The sequence below is a fragment of the Herpailurus yagouaroundi genome, unplaced genomic scaffold (genome assembly GCF_014898765.1).
Source record: "Herpailurus yagouaroundi ecotype Mexico unplaced genomic scaffold, PumYag 180, whole genome shotgun sequence".
Lineage (NCBI taxonomy): Eukaryota > Metazoa > Chordata > Mammalia > Carnivora > Felidae > Herpailurus > Herpailurus yagouaroundi.
The window spans coordinates 1,628,119-1,641,006 of NW_024412411.1; the positions used below are offsets into that span (position 1 = coordinate 1,628,119).

The 12,888-nt window shown below is 36.9% G+C and overlaps 1 protein-coding gene and 1 non-coding gene across 7 annotated transcripts in view; both read left to right on the top strand.

Annotated features, from left to right (window-relative positions):
* NUP98 (nucleoporin 98 and 96 precursor) overlaps positions 1–12,888 on the top strand; it is a 119,188-nt gene that overhangs the window by 83,001 nt on the left and 23,299 nt on the right. For all 6 annotated transcript variants that reach the window (XM_040489153.1, XM_040489152.1, XM_040489156.1 and 3 more), the window contains 5 exons: positions 1,812–1,994; positions 2,661–2,817; positions 4,186–4,615; positions 6,380–6,606; positions 8,851–9,117. In XM_040489153.1, coding sequence (XP_040345087.1) covers positions 1,812–1,994; positions 2,661–2,817; positions 4,186–4,615; positions 6,380–6,606; positions 8,851–9,117 — 1,264 coding nt within the window. The remainder of the gene's footprint in view (positions 1–1,811; positions 1,995–2,660; positions 2,818–4,185; positions 4,616–6,379; positions 6,607–8,850; positions 9,118–12,888) is intronic.
* On the top strand, positions 911–983 carry TRNAK-UUU (transfer RNA lysine (anticodon UUU)). Its single transcript has one exon. It is a non-coding gene; the product is annotated as a tRNA-Lys (tRNA).

A 12,888-nucleotide genomic window follows, 5' to 3' on the forward strand; every position in this document is an offset into this window, starting at 1 on the left:
TTTATTTATTTTTTTCCAGAATTGTAGAGCATAAAGGTAGTCGCACTTGCCTTTAGCCTCTACAGTAGGTAAAAAAGAGTATCATTTTCCATCATTATCTAGTTTTGTTAGAGCTGTCCTTTGGGAATGTTCATATCTTCAGTTGCAATTCCCTATGCATCCAGCAGTTCAGTTTTTCTACACTTATAAATGAAAGCAATCATTCTTTCAGTAAGGATAAGTGTTAAAGGAATGCAAGGGAATAGCTAATAGACCATTAAAAATAAAGTTGAAAAAGTTACACTAATGATTGTTTCTTTGTTCAAAGTAATCAAGAAATTATTTATTTACTTTTAATGTCTATTGATTTATTTTGAGAGAGAGCATGAGCAGGGGAGGGGCAGAGAGACAGAATCCCAAGCAGGCTCTGTGCTAGGAGCACAGACATGGGGCTCAGTCCCACAAACCGTGAGACCATGACCCAAGCCGAAATCAAGAATCAGACACACAATTGACCCAAGTGCCCCATGAAATTATTTGTTTAAACTACCTTTTACACATTAGCATCTATTTGAGGGTTAGCACGAAATAGGCCACTTAGGAAGATAAATTTTGGAAGATTAATAATCTATAAATGATACCATGATAAGAAAAATAAGTGGTAAAACTTTTTGATTTTGAGAATGTTTCATAAGTTGGCTTAGCCACTTGTCACCATTTTACCAGGTAATATGCAGGTTTAGGACATACTTAATTTGTACTGAAATGGTTATTTTACAGTGGGCTTCAGGTTGATGAGTTATTTACCTTTTCAAATCATAAACTGTTAGTCATGGGTATATCTTGAAAACTCCTTAATAAATGTAAATATAACTCTTGGAACTTGAACATAAAGGAATTATTCCTAAATTAAAATTGTTTCTAAGAGGCTACCTGGCTGGCTCAGTTGGTAGAGCGTGGAACTTTTGATCTCAGGGTTGTGAGTTCAAGCCCCACGTTGGGTGTGGAGCCTACTTTATTTAAAAAAAAATTTTTTTAATGTTTGTTTATTTTTGAGAAATAGTCCGAGACACAGTGCAAACAAGGGAGAGGCAGAGAGAGAGGGAGATACAGAATCTGAACCAAACTCCAGGCTCTGAGCTGTCAGCACAGAGCCCATTGTAGGGCTCTAACTCACAAACTATGAGATCATGACCTGAGCTGAAGTCAGACACTTAACCAACTGAGCCACCCAGGCGCCCTGGTGTGGAGCCTACTTTAAAAAAAAAAAAAAAATGTTTCTAATATTACTTTGTTTTTTCTTTTTGGGAAATTAGGGTAGGCATTCCTCATATGTTACATGGTACTGCATACGTAGATTCCAGCTAACCTTTAGGATTTAGTCATAGAAAAGATAAAAAAAATGGAAAATTACTTGAGACTTTGATATTTGTACCTTTTATTCTCTTTTCCCAATGGCTTCTGGCTACAAGGCAATGTGAGGGCAGGGTCACCCTGTGTATATCAGAAAATTATATTTGCTAGCTGTATCAGGTAAGGCATAATCTTTGTCTGAAGACCACCATTTGTTCAGTATGGGGCTTACGTTCCAGACACCAGAACTTAACATATTACAAAAGGGTGATTTCATGTATCCATATTTAGATCTCAAGTACGTATAGGGGGATTTGGGGTAATTATTCCTAAATCCTTTTTAGAAAATATGTTACCTCACACTGTCTTAGAATGGACAGAATCTAGTATTACAATATCATATTCTGAATAACTATAGAAGCTCTGTGTCTATTTGGTATAATTTAATGCTGCTTCCCTGATCTTTCTGCTGTCTACAGAGCCAGAGCCCAGAGGTGGAGCAGTTAGGGAGGGTTGTGGAACTGGACAGTGACATGGTAGATATCACCCAGGAGCCAGTTTTGGATTCCATGTTAGAAGAGTGCGTGCCTGAGGATCAGGAACCTGTGTCTGCCTCAACACACATTGCATCTTCACTGGGAATTAATCCACATGTCTTACAGGTGAAGTCCTAACCCACCCTTACTACAATAGGAAGCCAAACTAATGTTTACCTCCCTTGCATCTAATCAGGCCTCTTCCTTGATTATTTACTGAAGAGCATTGAGTGGTCATTGGAATGAAGAAAAACCAGAATATGGTCCATATTTGGGCCTCATTTTTCCATTCTAGGAGGGAAAGCTATATTGAGATTCAGAACACGTGGATTCTAATCCGAGTTCTATAACTATTACTATGTGACTTTAGGCGAGTCATTTAACATCTGTGAGCACAGATTTTTCTCTGTAGGGTGGTTTTGAGGCTCTCAAAAGTGCTCCATAAAAGTTTTAATAGCCTAGTAGATAACAGGTTTCTTTAAACTCTGTCTCAATTTCTTTTGCCTGTGCCTTTTGGCATGTTATAAGTTTAGCCTTTGTCTTATTTTCAAAGTTAATCATCCTGTAAACAGGTGAGCAATTGCTGTGTGCCAGACTTTGGTGGGACTCTAGATATAAGAGGAATGTTCTATAACTTAAATTCCTCAGGCACATGCAGCCACACCGATATTATAGTAGCTCTGGACACAGCCTTCAGGCAGAGCAATTTACTGGTTGTTGTAAACTGCATTTTTCTTTTATGGCCTTTGGATTCCAGGGAACACATTCATTCTATAGATATTGCCTTTTTAGATCATGAAAGCATCATTGCTTGCTGATGAAGAAGATGTAGATACGGTCATGGATCAACGCTTCAGTCACCTTCCTTCTAAAACAGATACTTCTCAAGAAATCTGTTCTCCCAGACTCCCCATTTCAGCATCCCACTCGTCAAAATCCCGTTCTTTAGGTACTGTAAGTGATGCTATTTTACAAGAAAGCTGTAAAGTCCTGCTTTTCACATATCTTCTTCTAAGCTGAGTCAACTTCTCTAGCAAATATCCCCCTAAAGGCATATGACATAAGGATGCCAAGAGGAAATGTACTCTTCTAAATATGTTAGGTGGGGCCAGTTTTTAAAAACCGTAATGTGCTTTATTGTTGCAGATGTAGAAGTTGTATGGAGAACAAAGCATTTGTGTTTTGTTTAGGTTATGTTTTTATTTGCTTATGAATGTGGACTAGATCAGATTTCCTAATTTTTATCACATCTTAGAGGAATGAGCAAGTTGTCCTGCACTGTACAATTTTGTGCAGTCCTCATACTGTCCTTATTTTATTGCCTCCTGGGGGCAAATATTGCTTCTTACAATGCATAAAACTCGTCAGATTTCTACTTTCTCCTAAACCTTGCCAAATTCCTAGGAAAGCGATACTTGATTTTAAAGCTTTCCCTTTTTTCCTTCTTGTGGGATTGGAAGTAGAGTATCAATATGAACAAAGGACATAAGCACATGTAATCTCAAAATGTTTTAAAAGCCAGAGGAACTACTAGGAAGAGATTTGTTTATATTGCCTTAAAAACTTTATTTTTCACTTCTTTCAAGTGCCCTTAATAACCCGTTTTAAAAATATGTTAACTAATAAAGCAATTAAACATAACAACCTTTTCTCTAATGGGCACTTGTACTTCAATAACTACCTCTACCTCTTAGAAAACAGGCAATATAATAGTAATAAGAACTGTCCTTCTGAAAGGCACAAGGTACCTCCATGGGTTTTTGTTTCATGGAGTCTAGCATGAGCATTGGAGTGGTAGCAATTTGTATTTTTATCTTATTAAGCTTTTTCTTTGGACTAAGAAATGTTTACATTTGGCATTCTGAAAAGGGCATGACCATTGATGTCAGACCTGGCTTATCTCTCAATCCTGCCATTAGTAGCTTTGTGGATTTGGACTAATCACTTTTCAAAGCCCAGTTTTCCTACCTATAAAATGGGATAATAGTGTTTGTATGAAGTTATTGAAGGGTGAAATGAAACTGTGTATACAAATGACTTATACAGAGTCTTTCACAAAATAAGTGTTAATTTTTTTTTTTTAAGTAGTAGTGATAGTGTTTGTTATTAATGTTAATATTGTTGTGGCATCATCATCACAAATTCCTGCCTTGGTTTCCTGGTGAAACAGTATTCCACAGATTATGACTTGCCTCTTGTCATCTATATCTGATTTAATTGGTTTGGAAAAACTGTAATTTCAGCCTCACTGATGATTGCTGTTCAAGAAGCAATAGAGACTGTATTTTCTAATAGTTTTTTTTTCCCCCTATTTCAGTTGGTGGGTTACTACAATCAAAGTTTACCAGTGGAGCTTTTCTTTCACCAAGTGCCTCTGTACAAGAATGTCGCACCCCCAGAGCATCGTCTTTGATGAATATTCCATCCACATGCCCTTGGTCTGTCCCTCCACCCCTCACCTCTGTGTTTACGGTGCCCAGCCCAGCCCCTGAAGTTCAGTTGAAAACCGTGGGTACACGTAGACAACCAGGCCTAGTCCCTCTTGAAAAGTCTGTCACCTATGGCAAGGGGAAACTCTTGATGGATATGGCTCTGTTTATGGGACGCTCATTTCGAGTTGGTTGGGGCCCCAACTGGACTCTTGCTAATAGTGGAGAACAGCTGAGTGGCTGTCATGAACTGGAAAATCATCAAAATGCCGATTCTATAGAATATGGATTCCTGCCTAATCCAGTAGCTGTTAAATCGTGAGTCACATTTTCTTTATGGTTTTTGAGAAAAGCAACTTGGTAGGTGAGAAAAAATTTTTCATTATCAGAAGACCCAAAGTCTCTAGACCTTGGTGATCTTTCTAGATATGCTCTTAGTACAGTTTTTTTTTAATTTATTTTTTTTAATGTTGGTTTATTTTTGAGAGAGCACATGGAGGGCAGGGAGCAGAGAGAAAGGGGACAAAAGATCCAAAGTGGGCTTTGGGCTGACAGCAGTAAGCCCAATGCGGGGCTCAAACTCACAAACCGTGAGATCATGACCTGAGTCAAAGTGGGATGCTCAACTGACTGAGCCACCCAGGTACCCCTGTTCTTAGTACAGTTTTAGATAGCAGAAGATCTTTGTATAATTAAAAACCAAACCGATTAATAAGATAACTCCATTTGTAACATCAAGGTATGAAGAGTATAATACTTAGTGGTTAAATTTAATTGGAAATTTAACAGACCCAAAGCTGATGCTGCAGTATTCCTTGGGTTTTATTCTTTTTATTGCATTAGTCATTTTTTCCTATTTTCTCACTTAGATATTTGTGATTTATATGTAATATATGTAATATATATATTACATATTATATATATATATATATATATATATATATATAATATACATGTAATATATATATGTATGGGGTATTTTCTCAACTAAGCATGTTTCCCATATCTTGGACCTGGTAAGGTGAATGTATAAACTGGGTATAATTCATACATAAGTATCTGGAAATAAGATGACATCTGATAGAGGCATCTGGCTGGCTCAGTCAGTAGAGCATACAACTCTTGATCTTGGCTTCATGAGTTGAAGCTCCACATTGGGCATAGAGCTTACTTAAAAAAAGACATCTGGTAGCTATGTATGCTATGTTATTACTACATAATCCCCACTATTAACATTAATGTGTGTGTACTTCTAGTTCTGTATACTTTATATATATGTGTTGAGTATACATATACACATATATAATCTATACACATACATACGTGCACACACACATATATAATCTATACACACACATACATACATATGCATACACAGTTCTGGTAGTTATTAACCAATATGCATACAGTTGTTTTGTGCAAAATATATAACATTTTCCTGTTTACTCTTTATAACAAATTGTGCTGTCTTTACTACAGATTAAATGACTGTGATCACCTATAATGCTTGGTATTTAAAGTTAACTTTGAAGAAATACAAAACAATAGCTCTCTTGAACCTCACAATTAGTAATGTTGATCCTAATCTAGGTTATACATGATGTCATGTTTTGAAGGTTATTAATATCAATCTTAAAATTGGATCAAGGTGAGATTGATTATATGCTCATCTTAATTTAGAGTCAGTTTTACAGTATCTATAACCTTAGCCTCACAACTTTTGATCCCTCACTATGTATAATTTGAGAAATCAGTGTCCCAACAATGGTTTTTGGTCCTTGGATTTCATAATATGTAGATACATGTTGAAGCCAGCTCAAAGTCTAACTGCATTGATTCCCATGCTTGTTACAACCTGGCCTTAAGAAGCCTTTGGATTCTGAATGCATGGGCCAGATAATTTGTTTACTCATTCTACAGCAGATAAGTTCATTATCGTTTGACATTAGGGAACACAGTTACTTTAAAATCACAGGTGAATGTTTTGCATTCTCTTTGAATCATAAAAATAAAGGTTTATTTGTAGGAAAATTCTAGCATCTGTCTTATCTTCATTTTCTGTCTTGTCATTTACTCTTGTAGCCTAACAGAGTCTCCATTCAAAGTTCGTTTGGAAAAACTCAGTTTGAGACAAAAGCCAGATGAAGACCTGCAGTTATACCAAATACCTCTGGAGCTCAAATTAAAGCACAGCACTGTCCATGTAGATGAGCTGTGTCCTCTCATTGTCCCTAATCCAGGAGTTGCTGTCATTCATGACTATGCAAATTGGGTTAAGAAAGCATCTGGAGACTTTTTAGAAGCACAAAGTGAGTATGGACTATATCTATCTAACCTTTGATGTTTCAGGAACTGGAGTAGAAGCATGCGTTCATAGGAGGACAGATTTCCTTATGCCAATGTAGTGGGCGGATGCCTGAGCTCACACTTGTGTGTAGTTGAGTTGCAAAGAGCAAAATCCCAAGGAAGAAGAAATGATAACATTTTTTACAGTTACTCTTCTGCTTTTTAATATATGAGTCCTTGTTCACAGGAACTGCAGCCAAATTCTTTGGATTTTTGAAATTCCATTCCTTTCTCCATTCTGAGAACATAGGGAGAGAAAGCCATTCCTTCTTTCTTTCTTTCTTTTTTTTTAAAGTGTATTTGTTTATTTTGAGAGAGAGAGAGCACAGTGCATGCCAGCAGGGGAGGGTCAAAGAGAGAATCCCAAGCAGGCTCTGCGCTGCCAGCACAGAGCCTGACGTGGGGATTGACCCCACAAACCACAAGATCATGACCTGAGCCAAGGTCAAGAGTCAGACGTTTAACTGAGCCACCCAGGTGCCCTTCCTTCTTGCTTTTCTAAATCCTACCCATTCTTCCATGTCCAGCTTAAGTCCCTTTTGTTCTTCCCAACAATTTTAGTGTTCATAAATTCCCTCTTAACCTCTTTTCTATAACTATTGTGACCATGGTTTTCTTTTTTTTTTTTTTTAATTTTTGTTTTTTCAACGTTTATTTATTTTTGGGACAGAGAGAGACAGAGCATGAACAGGGAAGGGGCAGAGAGAGAGGGAGACACAGAATCGGAAACAGGCTCCAGGCTCTGAGCCATCAGCCCAGAGCCCGACACGGGGCTCGAACTCACGGACCGCGAGATCGTGACCTGGCTGAAGTCGGGCACTTAACCGACTGCGCCACCCAGGCGCCCCATGACCATGGTTTTCTAAACCAATACTTTGATAACAGGCTTTTCTAATTTGGGAACCTACTATTTCAAATAGTAGAAAAATTATACTTAATTACATGTTTGGTAACATTTCAACATGTAAAAATGTTGAAAAATGGCAACTATTTTAGACTGTCATATGCCACAAATTCTGAGAATTGTGTATGTTAATTTCTTTGTGTTTGCTTCAGTTGTCTCATCATCATTTCAAACATATGAGACATCTTCCCAGTGCATACTTGTATTTGGCTTAGTGGTAAACAGTGCTTCCGTTTTGTTTTCCTTCTTGAAGAGCAATATGAATAGTAGTTAAGAGTATAGAGCTGGATTTATTACTTGGGTTCAAATCTTGGCTCTACTACATTTTGCCTATAACTTTGAGCAAGTTACTTCAGTTTCCTCATCTGTAAAATGAAGATGATAACCACTGTGGGTAGTGAAGTTCAGAGTTGGCTTTACTCTTAAGTGTTTTCGAATAGTGTCATTTTAGGCTCTGTAAATGTTAGGCTGTGCCTCTTACAGGAGAGAATACTCTCTCACAAGTTTTTAGAGCACTTCATATTTTTTAATAAAAAATTTTTTTTCTTGGGGTGCCTGGGCAGCACAGTTGGTTAAGTGGCTGACTTCAGCTCAGGTCATGATCTCACAGTCTGTGAGTTTGAGTTCGCGTCGGGCTCTGTGCTGACAGCTCAGAGCCTGGAGCCTGCTTTGGATTCTGCTTTGGATTCTCTCTGTCCTCCCCTGCTTGTGCTCTCTCTGTCTCTCAAAAATAAATAAATGTTAAAAATTTAAAAAAAATTTTTTTTTCTTTATTTTAGAGAGAAAGCACAAGTGACAGAGGAGAGGGGAGAGGGACAGAGTGAGGGAGGGAGAGAAGGAGAAAGCGAGAGAGAAAGAATATCTCAAGTAGGCTCCACGGTCAGCCCAGAGCCGAAATCAAGAGTTGGATACTGAACTGACTGAGCCACCCAGGCACCCCAGCACTTCTTATTTCTTAAAGCATTTTGTAAACAGAATTTAATCAAGTTACAGGACTTTTCTCTGTCATTTGAGATTATATTAGCCATAATTGAGCTAGAGGAACTGGTTTAAAAGAGCATAGAGTTACATATGTTATAACAAGTACCACAGGAACATGGAGTGAACAAGCAGTTACACTACAGACCTCTGGGACTTGTAAAACACAGCAGAGTGAGCCAGAAACAAATTCAGGGAAATCAGCTTGAGTGGTTGTTTGGGGTATTTATTAATTTATGTGTTTTTATGCCACCATTAGAGTGATGTCCTCTCTGTAGTTACTTTGACTTTATGTCATATTATTATTTTCCTGTCCCATCTTTAGTTGTGAAGCACTGGAGCCTAGCATGGACATTATGTGAAGCCTTATGGGGCCACCTGAAGGAGACTGACAGCCAGCTGGATGAACCCAATGAATACATTCAGATTCTGGAGCGAAGAAGAACTTTCTCTCGCTGGCTATCCTATACTGCCGCACCTCAAATTGAGGAGGAAGTCTCCTTAACCCGAAAAGACAAGCCTGTGGAGGCTGTCTTCAGCTACCTCACAGGCAAGAGGATCAGTGAGGCCTGCTCTCTGGCCCAGCAGTCAGGTAGGGCATATGGTCCCTCTCTGCACCCCTGTCTGTACTACTCACTGTCCCTACCCCTTAATTGTAGATTTGCCTTTGTCTTCTAACCTGAATTAATAATAAACTTCCCAGGAATATTGCTGGTTCCTCAAGAATAGGGATTGTGTTTTCTAGTTTTTTTAATAGAACCTTAAACATTAAGTTTACGAAATTAAATTTATTTTAATTTTGTATGCTACAAATGGATTTACAGATGCAGATAAGCAAAAAGCAATAAATACAAATCACCTGCATCCTTTAGCATTTAGTAGACATTTCAGTATACAGCTTGTACTTGGACTATTTACTTTGTAATATATTAGGTATATTAGAATTTGTGTACACAAAGCATATATGAATGTAAACTTTTCAAAGGTGGTACCCCGCTACATACACACACACACACACACACACACACACATATAATATGTGTATATATACACATTATAATATATACATATGCTATATATAATATACACATACATACACACACTGTGTTCTTTTCATCTCCTATAATATAGGCATTATAGTCAAATGCTTCTCAGCATTCATTTATGTATGGATGTTAGGGAACTCCTTTTTTTGACATAATTTAGGCTTTTTCTTCCCCACAATAAGCAGTACTCTGAACTTTTGAAACATACGCATTTTGGATTAATTCACTTTATTTCATTCAGGTAAATATTAAATTTAATTTCTGGGTTTTTTTTTTTTTAAGGTCTTCCCATTATATATTTCTGCTTTTCCTCTTGCACTAATGAGAGGCATTCAGCAAGTACTTCAGACACAAATCTTGGTAAAAATAAAGGATGGCATAGTTCAATTTAATATAAGTAGATCTCTGATCAGACTTTGTTACTGAAACCTATCTTACGTGAAACCAACTAATTGGAGCCATCAACTGGATTTATTCTGGGGGGGGACTTGGCCAGTTTGGGGATTATAAGGAATAAATCATAGGAAAACCTAGAATCAAGAACTTATATACATGGCCAGTTGCATTCCACTGTCACTACATGTTTAGCTCAGTGCCTTTGTGGTCTTCATATATTTTTGTACAGAGAGAATTTGTCTTTAGGATTGGCCTTCTATAAAGCTAAAAAGATTATCAATCATTAAAGAGACAAAGTTATGCTTACCAATGCATACATGTATAGCAGAAGAGGATCTTAAGGACTGCCGGAAGTCAGGTCCTTAGATTTATTTGTTCATAAACTCTACTTCCTCCTTTTTTTTTCTTACTTTAAGGTTAAACTTTTGGCAAGGCAGTACCTTTCAGCTTACTAAAAACTTTCGCTTTACTACCTCCACTTTTAATAATTGATAGAACAATTAAACAATATCAAGAACATAAAATTTGTGAACATTATCAATGTTATCTGATATATACCCAACAAGAAGACCTCAAATCAATAACCTAAGCTTCTACCTTAAGAAATCAGCAAAATAAGAAATAAACCAAAAGGTAGAAGAAGAGAGGAAATACTAGATTAGAACAGAAATCAATGAAAATGGCAACATAAAAAGAAAAAAACAGTAATCAGTAACATCAAAAATTAGTTCTTTGAGAAGATTAAGAAAGTTTACAAACCTTTAACTACACTGATCATGGGGGGCGGGGAGGGAGACAAATTACCAACAAATAGGAATGAAAATAAAAAACAAAAATGCTACTAACCCTACAGAAAAGAGAATACTATGAGAAATTCTGTGTCAACAAATTAAACAACTTAGGTGACATTGACAAATTCCGAGGAAGATATAAATTACCAAAACTAATTCAAGAAAAAGTAGAAAATCTAAATATATCTGTAACAAATAAAGAAGTTGAGTTAGTAATTAAAAATCTTCACTCAGAAAAGCTAATCCAGATGTCTTCACTGGTGAACACTATCGTGTTTGAAGAAGTCATATCAATCCTCTGTAACTCTTTTCAGCAAATAGAGGGGAGCACTTTCCAACTCATTCCATGATGACATTATTACCCAGATGTCAAAGCACACGTACAAAAAAACTATAGCTAACATCATACTTAATGTTGAAAGACTGAACAATTTCACCCTAAGATCGGGAACACCATTTCTGTACAACATTGTAGTGAATATTGTAGCCAGTGTAATCACATAAGGAAAAGAAGCAAAAAAGTCATACATATGAGGAAGGAAGGGATGAAACTGTCTTTATTAAAAGATGGCATGATTCTGTATGTATATAGTTCAGTCCTAAGTAATCCACAGAAAAGGTAATGGGACTAAATAAACTAGTTCAGCATGACCTCAGGATTCAAGATTAGTATACAAAGTACAGTTTATTTCTATGTATTAGCAACAGGCAATCCAAAAATGAAGTGAGAAAAACAGTTGCATTCACAATAATATCAGAAAGAATAAAATACTTAAGGAATAAATGTAACAAAAATGAGACTTGTACTATAATTATAAAACATTGCTGAGGAAATAAAGATATAAATAAATGGGGAAACACATTCCGCATTTATGGAATACATCTCAGTTCAGCACTCTTGTCATTTTTGGCTGGTAATTTTTTGTTGTGGAGGCTGTCCAGGCATTTCAAGATACTTAACAGCATCCCTGCCCTCTACCCATAAGAGTACTTTACTCTTGGTTGTGACAACTAAAAATATCTCTAGACATTGCCAAGTGTTCCCTGGAGAGCAGAACCACTCAGATTGAGAACCACTGGTAGATTGGGAACCTCAGTGTTGCTAAGATGTCTCTTATCCGCAAATTAATTTGTACATTCAGTGCATTTTCTATCAAAATCCACAACTGGCATTTTTGCAAAAATTAACAGGCTGATTCTTATTTGGAAATGTAAAAGACCTAAACAGTCTTTGAAAAGAAGAACAAAATCAGAGAACTCAACACTTGTCTAATTTCAAAACTTCTATAAAGCTGCAGCAGTCAGGACAATGTGGTACTGGTATAAGAATGAACATAGAACAACAGAGTAGAATAGAAGTGAGACTTGAATATAAAACCCTTCCACTTAGATTCAGTTGATTTTTGACAAAGGTGCCAAGATGATTTAAATGTGGAAAGTATGGTCTTTTCAATAGATAATGCTGTGATAGTTGGATATTCACATGCAAAAGATTAATTTGTATTCTTACTTTGCACCATACACTAAAATTGACTTGAGGAAGTACCCTAGGATCCTGCTACGTGCTTCGTATATGTCCTCATCAATGGGAAAATCTATGTGAAAAGTCAGGGATGGGCAGAAGCTGATTGGTTGGTTGTGTGATGGAAGCAAAGAGAGGATCTAAATGAATGGATTATATCAAGCTTTGAACTTGACCATCTCTGGTGACCCAGAATATTTATAAATCCTGGCCAGTAAATCCTCTCTTTGGGATTCTGTAGATACACAGAAATAATCTTTTCTTTTTTCCTTTTAGTATTTTTCACCTAGAATACTAGCAGCTCATGGTCAAGTGAGCTACAGCACTTACTGCCTGAATCATAGTCCAGTCATGCCTTGATTACCTATATACAGAGAGACCACTTGGCCTGGCACGTTTCCAAATGTATTCCTGATGCATGATTTTTTTTCCTTCAGGCCCCTCTCGTTTGTGAAGGAAACTCTTTTGAGATAAGAGCCTCAGTTTCTGATAGAATGGTAGTTTATATAGACATGTAAGCACTGACCCATATGTACAAACGAAAGGAGAAAGATTGTTGACTTTACCAGGTTTGTCAGAAGGGGTGAAACAAAGCATTTTTCTCTTAA